Source organism: Mirounga angustirostris, unplaced genomic scaffold (genome assembly GCF_029215605.1).
Source record: "Mirounga angustirostris isolate CCGP_5_RB_7025 unplaced genomic scaffold, mMirAng1.0.hap1 SCAF_5, whole genome shotgun sequence".
Lineage (NCBI taxonomy): Eukaryota > Metazoa > Chordata > Mammalia > Carnivora > Phocidae > Mirounga > Mirounga angustirostris.
The window spans coordinates 112,698,442-112,715,789 of NW_026991713.1; the positions used below are offsets into that span (position 1 = coordinate 112,698,442).

At 33.3% G+C, this 17,348-nt stretch overlaps 1 protein-coding gene across 11 annotated transcripts in view; it reads left to right on the plus strand.

Annotated features, from left to right (window-relative positions):
* The window catches only part of ZEB1 (zinc finger E-box binding homeobox 1), a 185,575-nt gene that overhangs the window by 140,231 nt on the left and 27,996 nt on the right, over positions 1–17,348 (plus strand). For 8 of the 11 annotated variants that reach the window (XM_064591905.1, XM_064591906.1, XM_064591903.1 and 5 more), the window contains one exon: positions 13,101–13,163. In XM_064591905.1, the coding sequence (XP_064447975.1) occupies positions 13,101–13,163 (63 nt within the window). The remainder of the gene's footprint in view (positions 1–13,100; positions 13,164–17,348) is intronic. The other 3 variants (XM_064591907.1, XM_064591898.1, XM_064591901.1) reach the window with 1 other exon arrangement.

Sequence of the window (17,348 nt, forward strand, 5' to 3'; positions counted from 1 at the left end):
ACAATCCAAAGTATATTTGAAAATATAATGTGCCATTGAAATGTTAATTATGTAATAAGTACCTTTAAAAAGCTATTCTTAGCTGTGAATAAAATCTCAAGTTAGATCAAGTTCTTAGAAGGAATATAGAGAAGAAGCAATATTTTTATTGTAGATATTAAGTAAACTAGGACATGTTCACTTTCAAAAATAAATAAAAGTAGGTTAATTAAGTCCTGTTGTGTGTAGGGAGGATAGTATAACTTGGCAGTTCTCCAACATATCTATACGCATCTTATAAGAGCTTCTTGTGGTTCAACCCAAAACTCTTATGCTTCTGTCAGTTAAACGTTTTTAAATATATGCTCTTACTTTTGAGACACCTGTTTTTATAGGCCTCTCATAATTTTAGTTTTAGAAAGTAATAACTCACTAGTAACTAATCTGATAATATAAAATATTGTTTAGTATGTTTGTTATTCCTTATTTTTTTAATTGATGAGCTGAAAAAATGATCCCAATAGTGACTTAAACATTTTTCTGACTTGAAGTTTTTAAAACTCTATAGAAATTTGCATGCTTACAAAAATGCCAAGGAAATGAAAACTTCTTTACATTAAAAATATTTAATATTCTGATGTTATCCATAGCAAAAAGGCTTTCTTAGGCACAGGTTATAACAAAATACTATAGTAATCTTATGGAAAGAATACATCAATCACTATATAACTCAGCATTGAATCATATTATACTTCTCCCTCAAGGGTCAGTTTAGCCTACTCTTTGGAACCTTTTTCAACCAAAGTAGTGTGTAATGTAGAAAAAGCTCAGCACATGGTTTCTAGTCTTCATTTATACCACTATGTCTCTTGAGTTCCACTTCTGCATCTATAAAATGAAAAGACTGGCCCACATGACCACAGAGGTATGCTCTGGCTATACTTATAAGAGAATCCAATTTCATTTGCACTAAATATACACCTCTAATACTTAATTACCTCTAAATATCTAAATATTAAGAGATGACACTAATGAAGGAATTTGGGCTTTTCCCACAATCCTGAACCTCAGTTGTATACTCTCTTCTCTTTAAAATCCTGGTCAAACAAATTTGCTACCTAGATCACAATATGTACAGTTCTTTTTGTCATTACCTTTATAGTATATATTCAAAATGTTGTTTTCCAAAGTTACTTAGGTTATTTCTTGTCTTCCCCACCCCCTTCAATGTGTTATACACCTCATTTATAATATAGTTAGGTTCATTTGTCATTGCTTGTATTTCATTGTCCATTCTCCCTGTCTGCTGAGTGACTTAAATTATTTTTGTGTGAATGGAAAACATTTTCATGGTTATATATGTAAGCTATACAAAAAGGTATGCTCAGAGATGTGTCATCCCCCCATGCCTACTACCCCATCCCCATTTTCCCTCTAGTAAATAAATTTGTTTCTTAAAAGCTATGGTTTATTCTGAAACTACTTTATGTATATACTGGAACTGAACAAATAAGTGGATGTATTGAGGATAATGAGACCAAAATTTCTCACTATCAGAGAAAGAAGTTACAAACAAGGAAAAGTGAGAAGTCTAGAATAAATCGTATGGCTTTCTGTTGGAATCAGAGGTATCAATATGAACTCATGGTTCTTAATATATATAAAGATACATAGATACAAAAATATAGATGGGCTTTTTGCAGGTATTAGTATACATACATATATTTCCTAGCTCTGTTTGCTAAGAATGCATGGAAACAATGATACCCAGTAGCAGTTAGCATACCTAGTGCCCAGATCTGGGACTCAGGTACTCTTCTCCAATAAAAGGTACCAAGTTTCTTTGCATAAATGGCTGATTCTAGAACTGAGGTAAGGAAAATATAAGCTAAACCCAGAACAACAAGAAAGTGTTTTTTAAAAAGTCATTCTGTGGGGCGCCTGGGTGGCTCAGTTGGTTAAGCAACTGCCTTTGGCTCAGGTCATGATCCTGGAGTCCCGGGATCGAGTCCCGCATCGGGCTCCCTGCTCAGCAGGGAGTCTGCTTCTCCCTCTGACCCTCCTCCCTCTCATGCTCTCTGTCTCTCATTCTCTCTCTCGCAAATAAATAAAATCTTAAAAAAAAAAAAAAGTCATTCTGTGAAAACGGCCCAAGAGCCAACATGAGAGAGCTCCCATTGGCCAAATCTGGAATAATTTTAGCAGCAAAATAAATAATGATAGTACTGCATTATAATCAGTAGAATAAAGTAAATACGCATACATCCATACTGATATAAATAATAAATGGGAGAGAAGGAAGAGTTCTTTCTTATAGTAGAATTTCAGTTATAAATTAAGAAGTAATTAGGGAAATGGAAAATCGCTGTTAGGCAAACACCATGGTAATAATTGATGCAGGCACCTGGGTGGCTCCGTTGGTTAAATATCCGACTCTTGGTTTTGGCTCCAGTCATGATCTCATGGGTCCTGAAATCAAGCTCAGCAGGCAGTCTGCTTGAAGATTCTATCCCTCTGCCTCCCCCCTCCCCCCCGCTCAGGTATACTCACTCTCTCTTTCTCCCTCCAATAAATAAATAAATTGTTAAAAAAAAAAAAAAGAACCATCAATGAATGCTAAAATTAGTGGGTGAAAGTATATGAAGAAAAAGGATATTTGCATAATATCAAAGTATTTCCTCACCAGATAGTTATTAATATTAAAGACATAGTAATTAGTATAAAGAAACCTGACAGACACCTTCTTAACTAGGTGATCAAGGTTAATGTCCCAGTAATAAAATATAGTGACATTATATGCCACTGGTGAGATATATTAACAAAGGCATAGCACTTCAGTGGTATTCTTGCTGACAACGTATTTCCTCATCCAATCATTAGAAAACATCAGGGAAATCAAATTGAGGGGCACCCTACAAAACCAGTGATCGGTGTTCAATAGTGTTAAGGTCATAAGAAAAAGCAAAGACTAAAGCAACTTCTCAGAGACATGATTGGATTGTGAAATTTTGGAGGAGGCTATGGAGACTTGACAACTAAAGGCACTGTGGGTCCAGAATTAGTTTCTGAACCAGAAAAGGAAAAGGCCTTAGTGGGAAAACTTGCATAAGTCAAATAAGGTCTGTATGTTAGTTAATATAATATATTAACATTAATATAATGGTTTCCATAATAATAGTACTGTGATTATGTAAGATGGTCTCATTAAGGGAAGCTGGTTGAAGGGTATACTGGAAGTCTGTGCTAGTTTTACAACTTTTCTGTAAGTCTAAAACTATTTCAAATTAAAAAGATTTAAAAATCCTAATCAGAAAGAAGCAAAACCCCTTTCCTTCATTCTTTTTTCTCAAGATTGCTTTGGCTAAATAGGGCCTTTTAAGATTGATTTTTCCTGTTTCTGTAAAAAAAAAAAAAATGCCATTGCAATGTTGGTAGGGAATTCATTGAATCTAGAGATGGCTCTGGGTAGTATGGACATTTCAACAATATTAATTCTTCCAATTCATGAACACAGAATAGCTTTCCATTTATTTGTATCATATTCAATTTCTTTTATCAATGTCTTATAGTTTTCAGTGTATAGATCTTTCACCTTTTTGGTTAAATTTACTGCTAAGCATTTTAATTTTTTTTTTGATGCTCTTATATGTGAGATTGTTTTATTTCTCTTTCAGATAGTTCATTGTTGGTATATAGAATTGCAGCTGATTTTTGTATGTTGATTTTTTATGCTGCATAAGGCTTTGATTTCTCACTTTAGTGTTTTGTAGTTTCAAAAACAGATTATATGCATGATTTGTTAGATTTATACCTATGTATTTCTTTTTTAAAGGGAGAAACTATTGGAATGTTTTGTTTTTAATTTAGTTTCCATTTGTTCATTTCTATTAATATAGCAAGCAATATGATTGATTTTCGTGTGTCGACCTTGTATCCTGTGGACTTGCTAATTCCAGGAATATTTTGTAGATTCTTTGGGATTTCTATGTAGACAGTCTTCTCAAATAGGGACAGTTTTATTTCTTTCTTTCTAATCTGTATACTTTTTATTCCTGTTTATGGACATAAAATACCAGGAGTGGAAAGAGTAGACATTTTCCTTTTTCCCAGTCTTAAAGGGAAAGTATTCAGTCTTTTATAAGTGTAATGTTAACGTAAGGTTTGTTGTAGATGCCTTTTACCAAATTGAGTAAGTTTCTGTTCCTAGTTTGCTGACAGTTTTCATCATGAATAGATGTTGAGTTTTTTCAAATGGTTTTTCTGTGTCAGTTGATAGGATCATGTGGTTTTGCTTCTTTAGTCTGTTAATACAATAAATGTAGTAATGGATTTTCAAATATTGGACCAGTGTTGGATTCCCTGGAAAGCCCCACTCACTCATTTTCCTTTTACATATTGCTCAATTAGATGTGGTAATATTTTGTTGAAAATTTTTAAGTCCATTTTCATTAAGGATATTGGTCTATAGTTTCCTTTCTTTTTTATCCCATTTTTATATGGTTTTGGTATCAGGAAAATTCTAGCCTCATAAAATGAATTAGAAAGTGTTCCTTTTTTATTTTCTTGAAAAGATTATTTAAAATTAGTGCTCTTCTCTAAATGTCTGATAAAATTTGCAAGGGAAACCATCTGGGTCTGGAGTTTTGTTTTGGGGGAAGATCTTAAACTACAAATTCAATTTTTAAAACAGTTATAGGAATATTCAAGTTAGCTTTTTTATCTTGGATGAGTTTTAATAATTTCTAATTTTTGAGGAATTGGTCCATTTCAGTTTTCAAATTTATGTGTGTAGAGATGTTCACCTTACAGGACTGTATTAAGGAAAATAGCTAACAATTACATAGCACTTACTATGTGCCAGGTATAGTACTAAGCACATACTAAATTTAATTTAATCCTCACAGCTACCCTAAGAGGTACTATTATTAGCCTCCAAATTTATATTATATAAAATAATTATAAACTGCCTCCCAAATTTCTTAATGAGCATACAAAATTTTTCATTTTAAGTGTAAGTTGAAAACAATCTAATTTCTAGCATATTACATATACTTACATTTTTAACATTCTTATATATGAGCTCCATAGCAATTTAACACCTATCATTCAATTAAAAAAAAAAAGAATAAACTCTTCAAGAGTCAAAAATGTTACATCATAATGTTTACTCCTTGAACTCAGAATATTCCCTTATTACCCTTTTACTATCTCCTAGCTCTGTAGTGATATTCCCTTTTCATTCCTGATGTTGGTAGTTTGTGACTTCCCTCTATTTGTTTGTCAGTCTTACTAATGGTTTGTTAATTTTATTGATCTTTTCAAAGAACTAGTTTTCTTTTTCATTGTTTTTCTTTCCTTTTTTTGTCTTTAATTTTATTGATTTCTACTCTTCATTCCTTCCCTCTGCTTGCTTTGGACTTACTTTGTTCCTTTTTCTGTTTTTTTTTTAAACACAGAAGTTTAGAATTTTAATTTGAGAACTTTTGTGTAACATAAGCATTTAATACTATAAATTTCCCTTTAAACACTGCTTTATGTACATCCCAAAAATATTGATGTGTTTTTTCATTTTTCTCTTTGACCCATGGATTCTTTAGAAATATGTTAATTTCCAAAGTGTTTGGAGATTTTCTTATCTTTCTGCTATTGATATCTAGTTTAAATTTATTATGATCAGAGAACAAACTTTGTATGGTTTCATTTCTTTTAAGTTTAAGTTTTATTATATGATCTTGGATATAGTGTGTCTTCATTAGTGTTCTATGTATATTTGAAAAGAATGTGTAGTCTGCTCTTGTTGGGTGTTCTACAAATGTTAATTGGATGGAGTAGTTGTTAGTGTTGCTTAGTTCATTTATATCCTTGCTGATTTTCTAACTTGTTCTGCTTGTTCTTTCAATTAATGTGAGAAGAGTATTGAAGTCTCCAGTTATACACATGGATTTTTCTCTACTTTCTGTTCTCTTGGTCACATATTTTGAAGCTGTGTTGTTAGGTGCATACTCTTTTAGATTGTTATGTCCTCTTGGTAAATTGGCCCTCTTATTATATAATGTTTCTCTAGATTTCTGGTAATATTCTTAGCTCCGGAGTCTACTTTGTCTGATGTAAAATTGTCACTCTAGATTTCTTTTCCAAATTTTTACTTTTAACCTATCTATATTATGCTTCAAATAATTTTATTTGTAGGGTGCTATAAATGGGGCTTAGGTTTTTGTTTGTTTTTTTTAATCTGTTCTAACAATCTCTATCCCTTACATTGGCTCATTTAGATCATTTACATATAATCTAAGTTTTGATGTTTGGATTTAGGTTTACCATTGTATTATTTGCTTTCTATTTGTTCCCTCTGGTTTTTTTTTAAATTTCTTCTGTTTCTCCTTTCTTGACTTCTTTTGAATCATTTGAATATTTTTTAATATTCAATTTCCATTTGTTTATTTCATTTTTTACTATATCTTCTTGTATTGATTTTTTAGTAGTTGCTCTGTAGATGAGAATGTACATACTTCTCATAGTCTACTTAGAATAAGTATTTCACCACTCAAAGTAAAATATGGAAACTTAACCCCCATTTGGTTCCATTACCCTCCCTCCTTTATGTTATAGCTGTCATGTAGACTGCATCATTTCTTGTGTCCTCTTTCAGTCCTGACATTTCAAATTTTCCTCTAATATCATTTCCCTTTCTTTCTGAAGATCTTCCTTTAGCAGTATATCAGGTTTGCTGGTAGTATACTCTGTTCACTTTCCTTCATCTGAGAGTATCTTTATTTTACCTTTGTTTTCAGAGTGTATTTTCACTGGATATAGAATTCGGGGCTGACAGGTTTTTTTCTTTTAGCACTTTAAAAATGTTCCATTTCCTTATGAAATCCCTAATTTCTAATGATAAAATCTGCCTTCTTTTAAGTCATTGGTCCCTTATAGTTGTGTATGATTTTCTCTGTCTCTTTTCAGAATTTTTTTTAACTTTAGTTATCAGGGTTTGATTGATGGTCTAAGCCCAGATTTGGGGGGCTTTGTCCTGTTTGAGATTCAGTTAACTTCTTTAATTTATTGGTTTGTGTTTTTTATTAAATCTGGAAAGGTTTAGATACTATTTTTTTAACTATTTTTTCTGTACTGTTTTTTCTCCTTCTGGAACTCTAACTGAATGTTAGATATTTTATTATTGTTCCACACATCTCTGAGACTGCTTATTTTTTTAAATGTTTTCATTTTATTGTCCAAATTGGATAATTTCCATTTACCTACCATCAACTTCACTGATCTTTCTTCTTTGATCTCCATTTTGCTATTGCATCCGTCCAGTGATTTTTTTCCAAAAAAAATTGTTATGGTAGTTTTAATTCTAAATTTCCTTTGGGTTCCTATCTATATCCTCTTTTTGCTGATAAGAATTAGCCTAGACTTTCTATCTTTCCATTCTTTTCAAGTGTTCATCCTTAGCTCTTAGCTGCTTAAAGCCTTTGTCTGATAGTTTCAACATCTCTGTGTTCTCAGTGTTGCCATCTTTTGATCATCTTTTCCTATATAGAAGTTGAGATTTTCCTGGTTCTTCATATGCTAAGTAATTTTGGATTGTATCCTGGACATTTTGAATATTATCTTATGAGACTCTTGGTCTTATTTAAATCTTGTGGAGCATTTTGATATTTTTGGTTTAGCAAGCAACTTATCCAGTTGTATCAGGCTCTACATCCTAAATAACTTTCTGTGGATTATGGTTCCAATATCAGTTCAGTTTTCAAAGCTTTTACAGTGCTTTTTGGATTTGTGCCCTATAGTGGCCATTCTGGGGCATGATTAATGGTCTTATCCTTACTTCAGTTCTCAAAGCCTGTAGTCAGATCCATACATGGGAAGTTTGGATGTGAACCCAGGAGTTCACAAGCAACTTTATACTGTTGCTTTCCTGCATTGTCCCTTTCCATGATCTCCCTAGTACTTTCAGTTCCCTGGGACTTTCCTTGTCCATTCTCTATCCAAAAATCCAGGACTTCCTTTGTCATACTTTGCCAGATACTTCCCACAACTATGCCTGCAGGAAGAAGAGCTACAAGAAGATGGTGAGGAAGAACTTGATGAAAGTTTGTACCATCCTCTTGGGGCCACTGCTCCTCTGAGTGGATAAGAAGGTTCCCCTTTCTTGGCATTTTAGGTACCTATACATTCTTGCTGTCACCATGATCTCAGCCACTACCTTGGGATGATCTAGGGATTGGGACACAAGAGAATCAAGGGGAAAAAAATGATTTCTCCCTTCTTTGAGCCCTTTCCTATTCTGTGAGCCCAAGCTACAGGGCCTTCCTAGAGTTTTTCTGTGCCATGCCCCAGTGCCCACTTCCAAATCTAGGCTGCCTTGAATCCAGGCCAGGGGGTAGGAGAAATTACTTCCTCAGTGATTCAGTGGTACTTTGAATTCTTGTCTTGTCTTCTTCCCCAGTCTTCCTGCTATGATTTATCTTGTAGAGTCTTTAACTCCTTCATGAATTCTCCCCAGGTTTTTTTAGCTGCATTCAGTGGAACACACAGGGTAGTTTGTGTTTATTTCATCTTAACCAAATCTGACCTCAGTTATATATTTTTTTACCTTTGTTTAAGTTAACAGGTGTTCATGGAGATTGTGAATTACATTTACTGTGACTCTGATGGACAATTATACCAAAAATATATGCACATATGTAGAAATTAGAGGATACAAGAGAGAAAAATGAAGCCTTCTGGAAATACTCTGAGAAAGTACACAGTAAAAAAAATCATTTCTAATTAAAGTTTGAACACTTTATGTTTGAATTCAGGAATCTATTGGCATTTACTTCTGAGCAGGGTGGGGAAGACTTACAGAATGAGAGAAATGTGAACTGATCTTTCAAGAATAGGATTAGTAAGTTTTTCAGATGGAATGGATAACAGCACTCTAGACAGAGGGGTCAGCTTGAGAAAAGGGAGGTATAAATGTTCATGGCATGTGTGCATGCATGTTACAGAGGAAGAGACGAAAGCAGGAAAGGAAAATCTGGTTCAGTTACCCACTTCTTGCACCTTATTAGAAATTGCTATAAAATCTTCCCTCAAACGCATTTGAAATGGTTAGAAACACACTGGTATGAATTCGAAATGAAAGTTTTAGAATTTTGAACATGTGCTTAATAACCAGTCCTGTACTTCGAACTGTTCTCTCCTGCCATTGACATTAAGCCTTCTGGATTTTTGGTTAACATGAATGGCTAAAATTAACAAGTCAGGAAACAACAGATGTTGGCAGGGATGCAGAGAAAGGGGAACCCTCCTACACTGTTGGTGGGAATGCAAGCTGGTGTAGCCACTCTGGAAAACAGTTTGGAGGTTCCTCAAAAATTTGAAAATAGAACTACCATACGATCCAGCAATTGCACTACTGGGTATTTACCCCAAAGATACAAATGTAATGATCCGAAGGAGTACATGCACCCCGATGTTTATAGCAGCAATGTCCACAATAGCCAAACTATGGAAAGAGCCAAGATGTCCATCAACAGATGAATGGATAAAGAAGATGTGGTATATATATACAATGGAATATTATGCAGCCATCAAAAGGAATGAAATCTTGCCATTTGCAACAACATGGATGGAACTGGAAGTTATTATGCTGAGTGAAATAAGTCAATCAGAGAAAGACATGTATCATATGATCTCACTGATATGAGGAATTCTTAATCTCAGGAAACAAACTGAGGGTTGCTGGAGTGGTTGGGGGGTGGGAGGGATGGGGTGGCTGGGTGATAGACATGGGGGAGGGTATGTGCTAGGGTGAGCGCTGTGAATTGTGCAAGACTGTTGAATCACAGACCTGTACCTCTGAAACAAATAATACATTATATGTTAAAAAAAAAAAGAGAAGAAGAAGAGGAAGATAGCAGGAAGGGAAAAATGAAGGGGTGGAATCGGAGGGGGAGACGAGCCATGAGAGACTATGGACTCTGAGAAACAAACTGAGGGTTCTAGAGGGGAGGGGGGTGGGGGTTGGGTTAGCCTGGTGATGGGTTTTAAAGAGGGCACATATTGATTGCAGCACTGGGTGTTACACGCAAACAATGAATCATGGAACATTACATCAAAAACTAATGATGGTAATGTATGGTGATTAACATAACATAATAAAATAAAAAATCAATAAGATTAGAATCAATCAGCTAATTTTAGTAAGAGCAAAATGGAGGAATTGTTATATTTTGTTGGAACTATTAATATTTATATATTTTTTAAAAAACATGAATTGCATTTGCCATTCTTGCTTTTACTTACTAGGAATTACATCTTATGGCAAAATAAACAAGTGCTGTCTCTTTTAATCTAAATTTGTGATATTAGCCATTGACTTATTTTTCAATTAAACTTTAAATTTTGAGATACAGATTTGCAAATAATTCACAGATAGTTCCAGATTCACAAATAATTCAGAGATCCTGTTGTATACCCTTTACTCTGTTTTCCCCATTGGTAACGTCTTGCAAAACTGTAGTATAGTATCACAACCAGAATATCAACATTGATATAGACAAGATACAGAACAATTCCATCACCACTAAGCTCCCTCCTTGCCTTTTATATGCCCACCCTCCCCTCCCCTCTGCCCCAACCCTAATCCCTCACAACCACACATCTCTTCTCCATTTTTATAATTTTGTTATTTCAAGAATGTTATATAAACAGAATCATACAGTGTGTAATTTTTTGGATTGACTTTTTTCACTTTCCAAATTTCTTGAGAGATTAATCTGAAGTGTTGGATATATCAATAAATTGTCCCTTTTTATTGCTGAGTAGTATTTCATGACTTATTTTTCAGCTATAATTTGCCACTATTTGAAAAAACAAAGTCTTTTACTTGAGAATTTTTCCTCATTTACATATTTTCTTTGGAATTTAAAATAAAAGCAAAAGCCTTAGAAATATTCCAGTTTACCTTTCTAGGTTGCATTTAGGTTAGTCAATCACAGTGTGTTGACATTAGTAAGTCTTACAAGAGAGAAAATCTTATGCACAAGGAGATTCTGTTACTTTGCTACCCTTGTATTTTCTAAGCTCTAAGTAGGATCAGAGCACATGAGGGTGAAGGCTGCTTGAATAGTATTTAGCTGTTCCAGTACACCCTCATGCTGGTCCATTAATGAAGCAGGAAGGAGCCTGTTCCTGGCAGCACTCCATAGTGAAAGAGGTGTGTTCATGCTGCAGACCAGCATTAGGATATTTTCTATTTTTGTTAGGCAATATGATTTTAGTTGTTCAACCAAAGTTCCAAACCCAGTGATGAGGGAAAGAATGGAGACTTCCAGTCTTTAAATTGCAGTAAAGAAGTGAGACCAAATTCTGAAGTATGTTAAATGCTCATCTAAGGAGACTAGATTTTATCCTGAGCAGAAATGAAGAAATCATTTAACTGAATTGCAGACAGATTTTTAATTAGCTATAATAACTATAAGTAGTAAAATTAGTATTGTCCAAAATATCATTTTAACTTTTAGTATCACTGTCATCTTTCATCTTAGTAAGTAACTCTGGCTGTCTTAATTCTCATTTCAGGAGAAATAAAGAACATAGATCGATTAACAATAAATAACTATATTACTATCCTATCCAACTGTCACACTGTTTATTATTTTAGTTTAAGTAGATGCTTCAGAGAGAGGAAAAAAGATGTTAGAGAATTGCAAACACTTAGCCAACACTGGTGTTTGTCCTACTATATTATAAATACTTTAGCACAGGTTTTTTAATTGTCATTTTGCTGATGGCAAGTATAAAATGAGAATTATTTATCAGACATTAATCTTTTTATTATCTACTTTAGACAGTGTTTTCCATGCTGATCTAAAGAAGTTTATGCATATTTTAACTATTTTCACATAGTGATCATCTTTAATGATCTTTAATAATATAAAAGTTAATGAGTAAAGAAAATCTGCTGAATAAATCCACCTGATAATCCAAGGCACTTACAGAAATACATGATTTAATATGAGCAAAGATTTTACTTGATTAGTGTTCTATTTCTCAATTCAATTATCAAACTTAGGGGAAATCTAAATCAAGATTTTTGACTGACATATTCAATGGGATTTGATTGGGGTGCAGATTAACTACATGATGTGATGTTTTAGCATGACTTTATAAGTATTCTGATCATAATTATGTATTCTCTGCTGCTAGTTTTTTTAAAAGCAGTTTTTAACTCCTTCATGTTTTTATATATGTACATGTCCTTAATAAACTATTATAATAAAATGTACCTGAATATACAAAACATACTTTCTGCTTGCTAAAATAATATACCTATTTACTCTGATCTTATTCTGTGTAGAATACTACAGTCAACTCGCTATAAGGTGGCAAAGGAGGACAACTGACATCTAAAAATGTTTACCAGAACTGTTATTACTATGATTTATCAGTAGTTAGAATAATGAATAGAGTGAAAGAGCAAGTATAGTGCCCTAGGTGTTTACTCTGGACATAGTTAAGTTTAGTACAGTCTTCCTCTAGTTAGCCCCTGGTCCTCTGGTCATACAGGCAAGGGTGGAGTGGGAAGTAGGTTTTACAACCACTCAGACCTGAATTCAGATTCCACTTCTACCACCTAATAGCAGAGTGTCCTTGGGCTATTTAACCTCTTCAAGCCTCAAGTTTTGGTTGTCTTTTTTTTTTTTTTTTTACTTATAGGTAGTTATGAAGGTTAAAGGAAATAAGTTTATCAATCATCTAGCACAGTGCCTAAAATGTAGGAACTTGTACTTTGCAGAAGAAATAAAAAAAAAGAAAGGAATCCTGCTACCTACAGGTAGAACGCCTCTCCCAAAAAAACACTAAAATCCCAGTATGTGTATAGTTATTTGTATAATTCCAGGATTATATCTAAATCTTGACTAATTTTGCTTCTCTAAGATACGTTTGTGAGTTTGGTAAAACTATCTGCTTAATCTCTTCTAAAAAGTTCACTTTTCAAGGACACATTACTTCTAAAAGGGAAAAAAATCCAAATTAAATATAATCTAAAAGTTCCTCTTCAGATTTCTAGATGTTAAAGATGTTTGTGCCACATGGATCTATTTTAATCCTTTGTTCTTTGATTTTAGCAGGAAAGGAAGGACAAGAAATCCTGGGGCCTGAAGCTCAGGCAGATGAAGCGGGATGTGCAGGTACGTGCTCGTCAATTTCTTTGATACTGTAGCCTTTGAACAAGGTCTTTTTGTGTCACTGGTTTTTGCATTTGTGAGTCGTGAATTTAGTCTGTTTCCTCCTCTTTTATCTTGACCTTCTTCAGTGTTTCAGTATGTAGGCATATAGGGCACTATATGAAAAGTTAGAAGTTTATATTCTTTAAATACAGTGTAAATTTGCAGATTCATCTAACACAGCATATTTTCCATTCTATAAGGATGACAAGAACAATCTACAGATAATCCAGAAAATAAGTATTTAAATGATTTGAATTTATATCAAATTTTTTACCAAAGCTATAGAAATACAGATTTAACTATTTTGAGTTTCATTATTAGTTACCAGGATCTGCATTGAGTTGCCCACAAGACAGAAAGCAGAAGGGAAAAGAATAAGCAAATATCATGAGTTATCTATAAACCAGATGAGAATCATGAATATTGATGAGCTGAGTCAACATGTCACAGCAAACAAGAGAATCAAAATTTTTTCTTGTAATTTCTGTGATTTAGAAAAAGGTTAAGATGAAGTTAAATTATAGTAAACAAGAAAATTTGTTTCTATGTGACTAAAAGTACATACTCCCTGAGACTTAATGCTATTCCTTAATAATGGATTCAAATCAGATTTAAGAAGCAAAAGAGTAAGTGGAAAACTTAAATCAAGATCTTATGTATGATAACACCAGGCACTTATTATTGTGTCATATAAGTCAGCAAGAACTCTAAGAATGAAAATTTCAAAGATGAATTCCAAGTTATTAAAACATTTCCTCAAAATACTGTACTTCAAAGTAGTATAGTTGTATTTTGTCTATTCAATCATAAATTAGAAATTTCTATCATACCATTTTAATTAAATTTTGTTTTTTCTTCTCTTTTTTGGTTTAACACTTCTAGTTTTTTCTTTTCTCTGCAGTGCATTTTAGGAATATTCCATAGAGCCCTATAAATTATCTTTCATTATGTAAGACGAGTATATTTCATAGTAATAAGTCAAAATAGATTTTCATCTATAATACAAACAGGCACTTCCATACTTGTCAGTCAGTTCTGTAAAACAAAGAGTAAATCTTCATGCTGTTATTAAAGATCCATTCCAAATTAATTAAATAATAATGGGATATGTGATGATTTATGGCACCTGCTGCCTAAGATTTTATATTCTGCTTTTAACTTGGTTGTGTTTAACTTGAATGAATAATGTATTCAAATATGTTGTTATCAAATATTTGTCATGCTAACTTACACATTATATAAAATATTTAAACTCGGTATTATTAGTTAAAATAGTCTTAATGAACATGAAAGAATGCTGCTTATTACTCTTTCACCTAATGTTAAAGTTAGATGCTTTACATTACCAGAGTTACAGAAGATCATTTGCCCTTTTAGGCAAAATGCTATCAAAAAAAAATTCACAATTCCAAGTGTCAGTATTTTACCTCACGCTTTGCTCTTCACTACAAAAATAAATTCTTTCATTTAATACTGAGTAGTATATAAATTCCCTTAACCACCCCCTCCCCAAAATAATCACATCTGGAAGGTAAAGTAACCTTGTATTAACTTAAATTGTTGCTGAAATGTGAGGTCTCCCCCACCCAGTGGAAGATGATCCCTGCTGCATTATTTCCCTGCTGGAACATGGGGAGTTAGGAGTAAGCAAACATTTAATAAAGCCCTGATAAGTGTAGTTTTAAGGGAAGAAGGATAGAAATTGGACGGTTGAGGCTTTTGAGCATTTAAACTTAAAAATTATGTTTTGCCTTTGCTTCTGTTACTTCCTTGACTTCTAGGGAATAATGTGCTGACAAAGTAAACAAAAGCATTGTACAAAGGTCACGATCATTAGTTCAGAACTTTGTCAGGTCCTTTCTTCAGCTGATTTCCTTTTGTAATTCATGAAGTTAAGAGAACTGTACTCTCAGCTTAGTATTCAGAGAGTGAAAAATTCACCCAAAACATCCTTTGTTCCTTCTGAGCATCCCTTTTTTGTTTATATAGTTAATAGTTTTACAAAGTTTGAAAAATGGAAGGTAAAGTTAGGAAGAAGCCTGAGGACAGCTGATCAGAAATACCGTCAAATGGATTTCACACATGAGAGTGGCTCAGGTCATGATTCTAGTGGAAAAATATAGCTAAATAATTTTTAATCTTTATATTAAATGTTTGCCTCTCTCTCTAATTTGTGATTATAACCCTATAATTCTACACTTCGATAAATGGTTATGGTCATATAGACCTGTAGTCCAAAGTAATTTTATATTTCACAGTCAGCTCTGAGTTTTGTCATATCTAAAGAAAGCCAAATTATTATGTTTCTATGTATTTGCTCATCTCTCTACTATTTAAATATGTAAGTTTATCTGTCTTTAGACGAGAAATTTTGCTTTATAATTATCAGTACTACACAGTTGACCACAACATAAATACATTACAAATTTTAACATAATTATTACCAAAAAATTGTTACTGGAAATGAGATTGAAGGAGCTGAAGTATTCTTCAGTTAGTTCATTTATCAATAGTTTAATGTTACTTATTTCTCCTTTTTTTAAGATTTTATTTATTTATTTGAGAGAGAGCATGAGCAAGGGAGGGGAGAAGCAGAGGGAGAAGCAGACTCCCTGCTGAGCAGGGAGCCCGATGCGGGACTCAATCCCAGGACCCTGAGATCATGACCCGAGCCAAAGGCAACCGCTTAACCGACTGAGCCCCCCCCCCAAGTTCCCCAATGTTCCTTATTTCTAGAAGAAAAAATGTTCAGGATTAATTCTGTTTCTTGTTTTGTTTAGCACTCAGATAACCTTATTCTCATAAATAAAAAGGTGAAATACATTTTTGTGATAACTGATTTACTTTCATTCTTTATACATCCTTAGAATGATGTGCAGTTATATATCAATAAAAATACTTTTAGGGGCGCCTGGGTGGCTCAGTCGGTTAAGCGTCTGCCTTCGGCTCAGGTCATGATCCCAGGGTCCTGGGATCGAGCCCCGCATCGGGCTCCTTGCTTGGCGGGAGGCCTGCTTCTCCTTCTCCCACTCCCCCTGCTTGTGTTCCCTCTCTCGCTGTGTCTCTCTCTATCAAATAAATAAAATCTTTAAAAAAAAAAAATACTTTTAATGTCCTGTTAACTGACAGTTGTATTAAATGCTTCTTCAATTCTGTTGAAAGCAAAAATTCAAAGCTGTCTAATTTGCTCAAGATTCCTTCACTAGACTCTTCCAGTCACAGAATCTTTCACTCCCTGATTTTCTGGGACATATACCAAAACAGCTTTGCCAACACTTCTCGAAGTACTTATGCTACCTGTTCTTGACCTTTGTTATTTCTTCCTCTCACTTAGAGGCACCTTGATTAATATATTCAGAAATGGTTAGGAAAATTGAAATATTGTTAATTTCGGTACCTTTTGCCAATACATTTTGTGTAAAAATCCTTTTATCTTACCACATGAGATAATAATATTCTCATTAATGCCTTAGAGCTACAAACTTATTAGTTCATTCAGTTTCTGGAAATTTTGTACCTAATTACCTAACTAGCAAAGCCAGGTATTACTGTTATACCAATCAGCCTTATCAGACTTTCTGTCAAGAAAAAAGTGTATTTTCATTTTTCTAATTCAAATAATTTTGTCAATACACAATTTGAGAGATTTTGTAAAAATTTCCTTTATGAAAAATATATAAATTATAAATAATGAGGAATATACAAAGCATAAATAGATGTATCTTTAAAAAAAATAGATTATTCACTTAACTATAGAGAACAAACTGATGGTTACCAGAAGGGAGATGGGTGGAGGGATGGGTTAAATAGGTGAAGGGGATTAAGGAGGGCACTTGTTGTGATGAGCACCAGGTGTTGTATAGAATTGTTGAATCACTATATTGTACACCTGAAACTAATATTATGCTATTTATTAACTAGACTGGAATTAAAATTAAAAACTAATAATTTTTTTAAAAAATAGATTATTCAATAGTGAGATGAAGATTATTTATATCTAATATAATTTTTTTTAGTTATAAAAATTTTTGTCTCCAAATGAGTAGTACATTTAGAACCAGTCAGTACATAGGTAAACTTCTAACTTATTGAAGATGCAAGGTTCATGTATAAAATACAGACTATATAATGCTGCAAAATGTATAC